This window comes from Nanorana parkeri, unplaced genomic scaffold (assembly GCF_000935625.1).
Source record: "Nanorana parkeri isolate BGI_ZX_2015 unplaced genomic scaffold, ASM93562v1 scaffold2007, whole genome shotgun sequence".
Taxonomy (NCBI): Eukaryota; Metazoa; Chordata; class Amphibia; order Anura; family Dicroglossidae; genus Nanorana; species Nanorana parkeri.
In genome coordinates, this window is record NW_017308275.1 from 121622 (window position 1) to 135403 (window position 13782).

Here is a 13782-nt window from a genome sequence, read left to right on the forward strand (position 1 = left end):
GTCTCCCCCACGAGGAAGACCAGGACAGCTCTTGATGCTCAGGGGAGCCCAGTCCTAAGTCTGCTAGGAGGATGTCAACTTGGTACCGGTAGAATAAAGCCCAGAAGTTTCTTGCGCTGCAGAGAGCTCATTGATGTCGAAATACATCAACTGTGTACTGAAAGGGCTCTTTGGAGATATAGTTTTGGGGGGGGCGTACCTACATCAGTAGAAACTGACCTCCCAGCAGCTGCCCCTGCAAGAGTTTTTCAAGCCTGGTGAGGATGTCACAAAGGGTAATAAATGCTGTTTCTGGCTTCAGGAACAATGTAAAAAAATTATAAGTAAATGCTTGTACATGATCTAGTGGGGGAGGGGTTACATTTGGGTAATTCCTATACATGCACTTTAATAAACAGGGAAAGCCATTGAGCTCAAAATTTTCCAAAAAGTCAATATTGACCTTTTAAAAAAAAAAAAAGAAATCTACTTATGTACAAGCTGCCATTGATGTCCCTGGTATCCCAGCAATTAATCCCTTCAATGTTGTCACCTATGATCATCTGGCAGTGATCCTTTTTGGTCTTTGTGTTGTCAGTCCTACAGATATTTATTTTTCTCCCATCACTCCTACAGAGAATGTGAGCAGTCATCTGATGGAACAGGATTCTGAGCTTCATGAGGGACACAAAGCCATCCTAGCTGACCTTTCTGAGGTCCGAATGAGATCCCATGATGTCTACTCCAAAATCGGTGAGTTTTCGCATTATCACAGTCGTATTCCAGGTGGTAGTCAACCAACATGGGCATCATCTGAGACTAACATTTCCATCAGTCTGCATAGCTTCTTTGGGGTGAATGGCTCTATATTTAGGATGTATCCGGTCTATAAATGGCAGCTCTGGATGGACAGTAGGATAAATGGCTCTATATTTAGGATGTATCTGGTCTATAAATGGCAGCTCAGGATGGGCAGTTGGATGAATGGCTCTATATTTAGGGTGTATCTGGTCTGTAAATGGCGGCCCTGGATGGACAGTTGGATACATGGCTCTATATTTAGGATGTATCCGGTCTATAAATGGCGGCTCTGGATGGACAGATGGATAAATGGCTCTATATTTTGGATGTATCAGGTCTATAAATGGCGGCTCTGGATGGACAGTTGGATAAATGGCTCTATATGTAGGATGTATCCGGTCTATATTTTGGCTTTCACCTTCCTTTGGGGAGATTTATAAGCATGAAATGAGGCGAAATCTCCCCAGTGGGGCCACAAACATGCTACAGGACAATGGTTCCTTCTTTCCTTTGTAGCGTTTGTTGTGTTCCAGTTTGGTGAAATGCAGGTATGACTCCCTACCCTAGTTTCTCCTGGACTGACCACAGAGGGTCTTTAGGTGCCAGTTGAGGAATTCTTAATATAACTGAATTGTCCATAGGACATCTTTATAGAGAAGTATGAAGTAACCCTCACCCTTTATAGTTCCTGCTTGTCTGTACAGAGTCGAACCTGGCCCTCTTCCTCTCCTATCAGAACAAAAGTGCCGAATACTACGATGAGCTGATGGAGAAACTTCAGCGTATGAACCAGAGTCTGAGCACAGTGCTGTACGTCATGGACCACATGCACCGCAATGTCGAGCACAGGCTGAGTTACATTCAAGGCTTCATCAGCTGGGCCGGTGAGCGTCCATCTTCACATCCTTTCTGCAGTTTGTGTGACTTGACTGTGGTGGACCTAAGAGTCCCAGTGTCCTAGTAGATGGCTGGCTGATTGTAGCCTGCAGAACAGTTCAGCCAATGGTGTTCAACATCCCCACAAGGTAGTCCTACAAGGTAATGTTGGTAATCAGCACTGGCTCTATATTCGAGATGGCCTAGCTTAAACCTGAACTCCAGTACCGCCTAGGCTTAGAGAAAGCACTGTCCACAGAATGGATAAAGTAGAAGCGGGAAGATCCTTGCACAGCAGGTCCTCAGGTGCAGCCTCCTCTCCAGCAAGGACAACAGTGAGCAACACAGTAATGGCATCACCAAATATAATTCCAATTCTCCTGAGACTAGCAGTCAGACAGCAGTGGCTTTGATGATCTCACACTGCAGATATACAGCTATGGGACTACAGAACAGTAAGAGCACTGCTTGATTTCAGGAGTAGTTCAAGGGGAGGTTTTCGTGGTACGGCTTGGTCACGTTACCATTTCAGTAAATTTTATCTCAGGTTCAGGTCCACTTTAACCGTCAAGCCACATGTTCCCCACTATAGGCATTCAGATACCCATACACAAACATAGAACATATATGCTATATAATCATTGCGAATTATATCCACACTGTTCCAGGAGGGAATCTGAACGCCATCTACACGTGTGTACTTCACGGGGCCTATTTCCTGCTCCTGGCCTTCCTGATGACCTTCATGCAGACACCGGGCTTCTCCCGGGCTGTGCTACTCGTTCTCATTGTGGTCAATGCTCTGTCAGAGCTCAACCAGCAGATGTCTCTGGACTTCCGGTCTCTCACTGTCCTGCTGGTGTGTACGATGACCGGTAAGTACTGAGTGCGTTCAGATGTGTAAATGCGGGAATGGAGCAATAAAGTGGTGTATGGGGGGGTGAGGGGGAGACGCAAAGGTTGGTGCCAAAATGTTTAGGAGAACTTGGGGTTAGGAGTTGGGTTGAGGGTTAGGACAGGTCTTCAGCACGGGCCCATGAGCCGGTGTTGTGTCTGTGGGATAAGCTGGTGTTGGTCTGTGGGATCAGATGGAAGACGTTCCTCCCGAGAACATTCATCAGGCAAGTTAGGAAAATCAGATTTGGGAAGTGGCTCTGGCAATGACCCCTTACCAATGGCCATCACTACAAACATACAAGCACTCTTCTGGGCTAAGCATTCATGTTTGAACCCGCAAACTTGGGTATCTGAGTAGTATGTAATGATATCCTATACATCAGCAGTTGTACGCTTATGAGCTAAGGGGGAGGCCTCAATTGCAGTCCTTGAGATGTCCAAGGAGCCACACATGGGAACATGATATAGAAGGATAATGCAGATCATGGCTATTACCCTTCATCAGTGCTCCCACTCCTACTGCAGTCAGCTGGGGTCAAGGGGTCTCAAGTACCAGCAGGTTACGCACCCGGCATATACACTATAGACAAGTCAAAAATCCATAGGGGTTCATATAAAGCAAGGGTATGATATGGAGTTCACACTGCTGCTTAAATAGCCACTGAAGCAATAGTAATGGTTAAAGAAAAGCTGAGCATCATGTGACCAGCTCTTCCCCAAACTCCTCAGCTTTAACTACATCTAAAGCCCCAGCTTTTTTTTTCTACTTGGTTTGGACAGTAGGACCTGGTTAGAACACATCCATACATGTATTTATTTTATATCCCACTGGGAAATCCTCCACTTCCTGTCCTATAGGTGCAACCAGAAATGAGAAGCAAGTGGGAACCCCCATTCAGTTGTCACTGGATCAGTTGTCCCCTTAGGAAGATTTGCAGTGGGGACACCCCTCTGTTTAGTTGCATTGCTATGAAATCTTCCTTGCCGCATCTTTGGTGTGGTTTCCAGCAAAATGCATCTGTAACAGGAAATGCATATAAAACGTGCAGCCTGAAACGTGCAGAGGTGTGAATGTAGCCTGAGGGGCCTTACATGGGGGTTAGCTCTGTAACCAGATGAACAGATGACTGACTTTGGAGGAAGTGTTAAGAGTAGAATGCGTTGGAAATCAATCGTGCAATTGATCACTACAAGATACTACCGCATACTGATCTGTAGGGAGCCGCTTGTTCCCTGATCAATCCTAGTGATTATCATTTTTGTATCTGGATGGGCTGCTATGAATCATGAGTAGCTGTAAGAAGTGACTAACCAGCAAGTGGTTAAATCTCTGGGTGGCAAGAGATTTGAGATCGCCCCGTGTAGCTGAGAGCTGCAGGGAAGGGCAACAATAAGAGTGGAGATGCCGGGGATTGAACCCGGGGCCTCATACATGCAAAGCATGCGCTCTACCACTGAGCTACATCCCCTTCCTGAAGTTTCACGGGTCAGTGTGTTTAGTTAACCAGTAAAGGATGTTATGATCATTACTAACCCATCCTTCTTCACATGACGGACCTGTCACTGAGGGCCGCACCCTCTGGGTTCTTTACAGGTCAATGCTGACTCACCTGTGCACAGTAGACTTTGTAAAAATGCCTCTTCTCCTCTGTGTCTGCTTTTAGATAATACAATGCCCGGCCAAAAATAAAGTCAGTCTAATATTTCATTGGACCGCCTTTAGCTTTGATTACAGCACACATTCGTTTTGGCATTGTTACAATAAGCTTATGCAACGTCGCAATATTAAGGCCTCATTCACACTGCCGCGCGTATTGTACCATATGCAACACATGCAAATAAATGGCTCCATACACACAGCCGCGTATGGAGCCGTATATTTGCGTAACGTATATCTGCGCAAAAACCGAATGGAACAGAGATGCGTCCGGGCAGCGTATTTAAGCGCACATACGCGTGTTTGCGCTCGAACAGCACATTAAAAATTCCATTATGAGTGATGCATTCTGGGATTGCATATAGTGCACGCATAGACGCGTATATACGCAATATACAATTTTGCTTGCATTGTGTGTGAATGAGGCCTTACTTCCTTCCAGAGCTGCATTAATATTTCTGCATAAAGTCTCTGCACAAAGGCTCTCAATGGGGTTAGGACTCTGTGGTGGCCAATCCATGTGTGACAATGATGTCTCATGCTCCCTGAACCACTCTTTCACAATCTGAGCCCGATGGATCCTGGCGTCATCTTGGAATGTGCCCAATGTGCCATCAGGAAAGAAGAAATCCATTGATGGGGAAACCTGGTCATTCAGTATATGCAGGAAGGCAGCTGACCTCATATATTGGGGAAATAATGTTGAACCTCGACTAATTATCCAATGGAAGGCTCGGACCTATTTGCTTAGCGAAATCCAGGTGGTGACCTTTTTTTTTTTTTGGCCAGGCTGTGTAGTGTAGTTGTTTGTTCTTAATATCTATCTACTTGGATGAGGAATGCTTCACACATTTTCGAATTGAAAGAGCTCTAAGGGCCGATTCACACCTGGGCGTTTTGTAGCGCGTTTGAACGCTCTGCAAAACGCTCAAACACCGAAGTCCCATTATTTCCTATGGTTATGGTTCACACCTGGGCTATGAACGCGCTACAAAACGCCCTACGCCCAAAGTACAGGAGCTTCTTTGGGGTGTTTTTGTCACGCGTTTCCATTGGGATACAGCCAAGTAGCCCTCGGAAACGCGTGTTTGTCCACAGCGAATCGCGGTTAAAAACGTGCGACAAATGCGCATATTCGATATGCCTAGGTGTGAACCCAACCTAAGGGCCGGTTCACACCACAAAGTCCGTGTTCCATAGTGTTCGGCCTCGAACGCAGCCCGGCCGGCTCGCTGCAGGGAGCCGGCCAGCTTGCATTCCAGAGGCCGAACACACTGGAACGCGGACTTTGTGGTGTGAACCGGCCCTTAAGGTCCTGCATCAGATGAAAATATTCAGTAAAATGTTATAATATCAGGTTGTGTATTTCTTCAGCCTCATCCACACCGGCATATGGGGCCCCGTGTGTGAAATTCGGGCTTGTTTTCCCCATCCAGGAAGCCATAAGTACTGTATGCAGACTCGCATAGACCTCAATGGCTGTATGTGGCGGTGTGGTGTGTATATGCTGCTACAAAAGGAAGTCATGCTGGGAGTGGTAGAGTGAATCCTGGGCCCGCAGTTTGCTAGTGTGCAGTCCTCCTCTAGGCGACAATATATCTCAAAGGTTATTCTTTCTGTGTCAATGGATGAGAAAAAAAAAAGATCTTAAAGGAGGACTATGGGGTCAGTGTTTTTCACCATAGTTCTCCTAAGGGTCCCGGGAGGACATAAACTAGCGTCCTCCCGTGACCCAAAGCTCAGTATATCGTGAGCTACGCGGTATACTGAGAGCACCGCAGCCGGGACGGATCCCGACATTACTGTCAAGATCCATCCAGCTGCGTGAGTGACAGGTGGCTCTCCCTATCTAGAGGCAGAGCCAGCTGTAATCTCCCCCTCCCCCGTCCGTTCCGCCAGTCAGCGCTGGAGGATTGGAGAGGGGGGGGTGGGGGGGAATCCCTGCAGGGAGTCGTGAGTGACGGTCACGGATCTCTGCAGGGACATGATCGAGAAGTGAGCGATCGACAGTATGTGTTCACTCAATCTATTGAGCCGACGTGTCAGTTTAATTGTCACAGGTCGGCTAGAACTATGAGGTTGAGTGAAAATCCCCCCCCCCCTCATAGTTCTCATTTTATGATGAGAAGAAAAAAAATAGTTATTACTGGCCCAGGGCTGCGTGAAGTCCTTTGTACCAAACTGTATTCTTCCATTGGCTTCTCTGGCCTGCTGGTATCCATTCTTCATAGTCTGGAAGGTGACGGTCTGCGGCTGATTTATTTTTAGGTCACTGGATGTTGCTGAACTTTATCTGCTGCCTTGTGAAGGTGAAGAATCGGAAGTATTGCCCTGCACTGCCTCCTGCTAGTCTTCCCGAGTCTGGGGCTTCCACAGAAAAGGAGAGGGTGTTCCTCAGCTCCACACCAGAAAAGTAAGAGGACATATTGACAATTTACCAGCAGACAATTCTAGCCAGTGGAGCATTATATTCCCTGTTGGGATTTCTCTTCTGCATAATCTGTATATCTTATACGGGCCAAACATATAGTGGTGAGCCTACATGGCTGAACTCTGCATCCAGCTATAGAAGTGGTCAGATGTACTGCTGGTAGTTGGACTGCTGACCACTACTGTCAGGGCTGCCCCATGTTAGTGGTTATAGGACCTTCTGCTAGGACTGCTGACCACTACTGTCATGGCTACTCCGTGTTAGTGGTTATAGGACCTTCTGCTAGGACTGCTGACCACTACTGTCATGGCTACTCCGTGTTAGTGGTTATAGGACCTTCTGCTAGGACTGCTGACCACTACTGTCATGGCTACTCCGTGTTAGTGGTTATAGGACCTTCTGCTAGGACTGCTGACCACTACTGTCATGGCTACTCCGTGTTAGTGGTTATAGGACCTTCTGCTAGGACTGCTGACCACTACTGTCATGGCTACTCCGTGTTAGTGGTTATAGGACCTTCTGCTAGGACTGCTGACCACTACTGTCATGGCTACTCCGTGTTAGTGGTTATAGGACCTTCTGCTAGGACTGCTGACCACTACTGTCATGGCTACTCCGTGTTAGTGGTTATAGGACCTTCTGCTAGGACTGCTGACCACTACTGTCATGGCTACTCCGTGTTAGTGGTTATAGGACCTTCTGCTAGGACTGCTGACCACTACTGTCATGGCTACTCCGTGTTAGTGGTTATAGGACCTTCTGCTAGGACTGCTGACCTCTACTGTCATGGCTGTTCCATGGTATTGGCCAGATGACCTTATGCTAAGACTGCTGACCTCCTACTGTCATGGCTGCTCCATGTTAGTGGTTATAGGACAGCAAACCTCTAACTGTGGTGGAACTACAAATCCCATGAGGCATTGCAAGATTTTCACAGCCACAGACATTACTCCCAAAGAGATGCATCATGGGATTTGTAGTTTCACCACAGCTGGATGGCTGGAGGTTTGCTTCCCCTGTTATAGGAGCTTATGTTAGGACTGCTGACCTCAATGATCATGGCTGTACCATGCTGGTCAGATCTTATTCTAGGACTGCTGACTTCCCGTACTGTCCTTATGGCTGCTCCATGTTAGTGGTAAGGTGACTCTATACTAGGACTGCTAGACTCTACTGTCATGGCTGCTCCATATTGCTGGTTAATAGGACCTTATGCTAGGACCTCAATGTTCATGGATGCTCGTTGTTATTGGCCAGATCTTCTACTAGGACTGCTGACTTCCCGTACTGTCCTTTATGGCTGCTCCATGTTAGTGGTCAGGTGACTCTACTAGGACTGCGGATTTCCTCTGTCATGGCTGCTTCATATTAGAGGTGTATATAGCTGAAACTCTACAGCAAGTTATAAAATCACACCACCTTCCTCCATACAATACAAATAATGGATTATCCCACTTTCGGGGTAGTTTAAATTCTCGGCAAAATCTTTGGCGATCAAACAGTTGAAAGTCTTTATAAAATGAACATATTGGTCTTGGTGAATTATTTCCACCTTGGTTTCACCTATTTATAAAGCTCCTTATGTTTCCCTACACATGTCCTATCAAAATCCATATTCACAGAGTTAGCTGGCCCATCACTGACTTACTGGACCTCTTCTGTGTTGTCAGGACATGCGAGGAGACACTGCTGGAGGAGCTGAAGAAGTTGGGGAATGACGATGGTTTTTTAGATGGTGAGAACCGGCCATCCAGAGCACGAATGTGAAAGTGATATTCTGTATTTTAAAAGTGAACCCGATCTGGCTTTAAAAGTACCCAATGCGGTGTTTGCCTGGCATACCCTGAGTAAACGGATGAGGAGTCTGGGGCTTTATTCTCCTTTTGTTGTATTGTATGTGGTCTGTGACTCGGGTATAAAATCCAGGGGCAGCAAGGCATTTTCAGCAGATGGCCAGCAGTTGGTGCCTCAGCATTTACAGGTGAAACTCGAATAATTAGAATATAGTGCAAAAGTAATTGCAGTAAGTGCTGCAAAAGGGGCCCAAACCAAGTACTGAGTACATATGCATGCTTGTACTTTTCAGAGGTCCGATATTGTTCTATGTACAATCCTTGTTTTATTGATTGCATGTAATAATCTACTTTTTTGAGGTTGTGGATTTGGGGTTCTTGGGGTTTTCATGAGCTGTAAGCCATAATCATCACAATGATGACAAATCACGGCTTGAACTATCTTGCTTTGCATGTAATGAGTCTATCTCATATATTAGTTTCACCTTTTAAGTTGCATTAGTGAAATAAATGAACTTTGCACGATATTCTAATTATTCGCGTTTCACCTGTATTTCGGCATAATACAAATTTTTCCTCTAAATGAAACCGGTACCGAGACATGAATGGTGCATTGAGGACCTCCCACTGAAAATGCTTGTATGTCAGTATTTGGTGGATCCTGGTGAGTGGAACCTGGCGGTTTTAATTATAAGATCTCTGCTCTGAATTCTCCTTTTCAAACAGTTGCCACATCCATTATAAGGGGCTCCCTCCATACCGGCTGGAATTCTATAGTCCTCTTAACTGGAGGGAGCAGGATCACCCAAAACCTCATGATGGTTCATAGCAGAGCCAGGAACCAGTGCTGGGATTTCTCACCCTTAGAATCTGTAACGTATCCAAAGCCAGCAGTTGACTTGGTCCACCAAAAACATGCATGAACATCTACCCGTGGGGCTTGGATATTGTGTAATGGATGTGCCTAACATGCAATGGTAAGATCTCTGCTCCAATTCTCCATATGAAACAGTTGCCACATCCATTATGAGATACTCCCTCCATACCTACTGGAATTCCATAGTCCTCTTAACTTGAGGGAGCAGGAGCACCCAAATCCTCATAATGGTTCATAGCAGAGCCACGAACCAGTGCTGGGATTTCTCACCCTTAGAATCTGTAACATATCCAAAGCCAGCAGGTGACTTGGTCCACCAAAAACATGCTTTGAATATCTACCCGTGGGGCTTGGATATTATGTAATGGATATGCCTAACATGCTTTTTTTTTTAGATTCGGTGCTGGGTAACGAGTGTTTGGTGAAAGAGGTGTCAATCCTTGCATCTCCGACACAAGCAGACTGGAAGGCCCTGCACGGCTTGAGGACTCCTAGCCAATCTACTCCAGCCCTGAAGCTTCGCCGACTCAGCGTCACTAAATCCATCCGGGCCTATGACAGCCCCTCCAAGGGGGTAAGTAGATTGCTGATGGACTTCAGTGTAGGGAAGTCAATAGGTCCTCTGTGAATGTTGCCTTTTATTCAATATACCATTTAAAGGAGATTGTAATTATGTATTGTGAAGTTTAAGATTTGGGCAGTAGAAGGCTGACATCAAGGTCCTAGCACCCAAGGCTAAATGGCCAAAGTGTCATAGGCCTCTGTGATGAGCTGTTGACTACCACAGCTGCCTCGGTTGCAGGTTCTGCAGTTTTCGCACCCTCTTCTTACTTGCCCAAGGTGGACGCTTTTTCTGCCTACCCCTCAGCCTGTCTCTGGCCAGCTGTAGTATATGGGCATTCTGACCTGAGAAAGCTGGTCGGATGTCCAGTGAAATGTCTTCAAGAAAAATACAGCAAGTCCAGTTGCCTTGACTGATTTTTTACAGCTGTAGTATATGGGGTTTCTATAGATGTGAAGAGTATTTTGTTGGTGTGGCCATTTTTTCCTCTAATATCCTTCAATAGTTCCTGTGTCTAACACGGGCTGCCACTGTTGGGACCATGTCAAATTGGCAATCCTGATGGTGGCAGCAACGTGATTGGTTAAGAGGCTACTCATCTGCACCTATGGTGTTCCTTCCCTGGCCTGAAGGCTGCAGGACCTCCCTTGCTGGTGAAGCAACATCTAGCATAGCCAATGAGGGTGATGCTGTTAGAGCTGGTGAGTGCTCTTTGTGATCCAGGATCCCTCGTGTGACATACCCCTTAACCATGCGGCCATTTTTACCGGCAGGTGGCACAGGACCGGATACCCCAGAGACATCTGGCTTCTGCATTCGATGCACTTTCAGAGTCTAACTACAGTCCCAACAGCTCAATGTCCAGTAACCTGTGAGTATTATAAAACCTTATTTATGTGTATCCTGGAAGCTGGGAACTCCAAAGCACAGAGTGCAGAGGCTGCACCTCACCTGAGGACAATAGGATGTACTTGGCTAGATAAGTAATAAACAGCCATTAAATTAGCTGATTGGAGCACTCTTGACTCCGTAGGAGGCGTGAGTTAGACCTCTGCAAAGAGACCACTGTTTCCACACAGCAAGAGTCCTGCTCTGCAGCATGCTGGCAGGGGACAGGCTTTTCTACTCAGGCTGTGGCTGCTTTATTATAAAATGGAGACCTGTGGAGACTGCCTTGGCTGACCTTTTGTGAAGATGCTGGTTTCCTGCTACCATGCTTGTATTTTGGCTGCAGTACCATTGACCCTGAAGAGGGAGGAGGAATTCCGCAGCTTTACCAAGTTTTTTTTTCCTTTGTCTCCCATCCAGTTCTGTTTCCTCGATGTCTCCACGCCAGTTCTGCCAGGCCATCACCAGAGCCGGCCAGCCATGCCGGAACAAAGCCAGCCGAGAGCAGGAGTTTTGCCGGGTCCATGCTTCAGGACAGACATCCTACACGGCACATTGAACCCGGCACTGGATTTATTGTACTTGCCTCTGTATGGGGGGGAGGGGGGGAGCCTGGCTGAGCCTTTTACTTCGGGGGATTTGTTGGGTCAGGTTGGCACTTTGCCTTTAGGATTGTGGAAACCCAGAGTATTTGAACAGTCTACAGCAGGGGTAGCAAACCTCCGGTCCTCCAGCTGTGGTGAAACTACAAATCCCATGAAGCATCTCTCTTCGGGAGTTGTCTGTGGCTGTGAGAATGTTGCAATGCCTCATGGGATTTGTAGTTCCACCGCAGCTGGAGGGCCGGAGGTTTGCTACCCCTGGTCTACAGCCACAAGAGTAGGACGAGGACGGCGGCAAATACTCCAGAATAAGAATTATCCGGCATCGGTGATGTGAAGTTCGTCATTTTTATTGATTGGTGCCAAGTAAAGAATTCTGTGTAGCTGAACCCGGATGACGGGGCAGGGGGGGAGGCTGTTGGAGCAAGTTTGATGGGTAATATTTGGGGGTTCCGTTCCCGGTCGTCTGTCATTGTGAATGTACGACCTCCGTGCCATCGTACACTTTTACACTGCAGGATATTTATCATGTTTTATTGTATGTTTGTCATATTTCTGAGACCTTTTTATAATAAATCTTTGGAAAGTCTAATCTGTGATGTCTTGCGTACGATGGGCTCTCCTGCGGGATGATTCTGCCTTCCTACTGGAAACTAAAATATGAGCGGCACTCCACACCTACAGACACGGACTTATGGCTAAATACAGATTCATTACATATATGGGAGCTGTTTTACCTGCCATCCGGTCCTGAGATTTACACATCTCTGCTCATGGCACCGCCCAGTCCACCCCGGGGAGGTAAGCTCATCTTTCAGCTGCGGTTTCACTTACCGGTCTCCCTCACCCCACCTTGGCACAGGACAAGCAGCACACTGATCAACACTCTGCGCTCTCCTCCCATCGGCATGCTCATCGCACTGCAACACACCAGTTTGGCTCCTTGTGCTGCTTCTTCTTGCCCCGCTGAGCTCTGCTCTTCTGAGAGGCTGATTCCAGGTCATATTCAGGCACTGACCCAGCTTGTATTTACCAAGTTACATTTTGTGATGTATTTAGGAATACAGATCTGAATAAATGTGTTCTTTTTTGTTTATTTGCCTGGGCTTCAGCTTTAACGCTGAGCTTGAAGAACCATCTCGGCGAAGGTCTCCTGCTGCCTGTGATGGTAAACATTGCGCCGATCAAGAGCAATCTTCCTGTAAAGGATGCAGAGAAACGACACTTCCGTCACTGTCTCCTGTGTCCTCTCTGTGGTTCCTCCCTCCGACCTCTACAATGGGGCACAGTAGTGATGTTGTGGTCAGTGGGGGGGAACCGCTGAGTGCTGGGGTAACCCAGGAGAATGACATTCCCAGAAGTGTCATTTCCCTACAGGAAGATTCTTCTGGATTTGCGATTCAGCATTGTGAAAAGTCCTTACATTCCTTTCCCGGGAGAGCTCAGTGGAGATTCATTTTGAAATGACAGGGTCACTTTAAAGCAATCCTGCACTTTTTTTTACCCATGCAGGCTTAAGCCTCAAGTTCCCTTTTGGGCCCATTCACACTTTGTTTTTTCATAGTGCTCCATAACACGCACACACCATTTGCTGCAAGGCTTGTTTGACACAACTGCGATGCCTTAGTGTATTGAAATGCCATTGACAATGAAAAACGTGCTACCAGCGTAATGTGCGTGCATTAACACAATGCATTGGAGAAGTGTAAGTGGGCCCTTAATGCCCCCTCTCCAGCATGATATACTCGCCCTTCCATCACTATCCTGCTGCTCCTTTCAGGTATGCAGGAGCATTACCATCTTGTCTTAAATTGTATTGTGACTGTAATGTCTTCCTTATATTGTAAAGCGCTGCGCAAACTATTGGCGCTATATAAATCCCGTATAATAATAATGTGATTTAGTCCATGGGATGGCAGACATTTGTGTATTGGCCCAGCCTGGTCACATGGTTGCAAAGAAAGCCCTCGATCCTGTGTGAGTTTGGACTAGAGTGACTGACTCTTGAGCTTGCACTGGCGGAATGAAGGCTAGGTGGTGAGCATGTGATGCTGGGGAGGGCGGCATTAATGGGGAGCTGTACTGATAAAATATAGAGGCTGCCATTGCTAACCTCTCCTGCACATGTTTTTTTGGTTATCCTGTTGATCCCATTGCCTTAAAATTTGTCAATGACCAGGGGCAAGGATGCAGAGCAAGAATTCTGACTTTGCTGAATGCTTGTTCTGGATCAGGGACATGGACAGCCAGGTGACTAGCATTGTAGCCTCATCTTTCTCTCAATAAAGGTTTCCATTAAAGTGTAGCTGCAAAGTCCATCACTGTCTAAACCAGTGGTTCTCAACCTGTGGGTCGCAACCCAAAAGTGGGTCGCAACCCACAGTTGGGGGGGGGGGGGGGGCCCCCCGTGCCCTGGGTT

General features: G+C 46.9%; 1 protein-coding gene and 1 non-coding gene across 2 annotated transcripts in view; one reads left to right on the forward strand and one right to left on the reverse strand.

Annotated features, from left to right (window-relative positions):
* Window positions 1–11351, forward strand: part of LOC108800387 (protein brambleberry-like) — a 22725-nt gene extending 11374 nt beyond the window's left edge. The window contains exons 6-13 of the mRNA XM_018572367.1: window positions 616–732; window positions 1485–1664; window positions 2325–2531; window positions 6479–6623; window positions 8312–8376; window positions 9707–9885; window positions 10647–10744; window positions 11182–11351. Coding sequence (XP_018427869.1) covers window positions 616–732; window positions 1485–1664; window positions 2325–2531; window positions 6479–6623; window positions 8312–8376; window positions 9707–9885; window positions 10647–10744; window positions 11182–11320 — 1130 coding nt within the window. The 3' untranslated portion in view covers window positions 11321–11351. The remainder of the gene's footprint in view (window positions 1–615; window positions 733–1484; window positions 1665–2324; window positions 2532–6478; window positions 6624–8311; window positions 8377–9706; window positions 9886–10646; window positions 10745–11181) is intronic.
* TRNAA-UGC lies at window positions 3951–4022 on the reverse strand. The gene has a single exon. It is a non-coding gene; the product is annotated as a tRNA-Ala (tRNA).
* Window positions 11352–13782: the final 2431 nt, after the last annotated feature.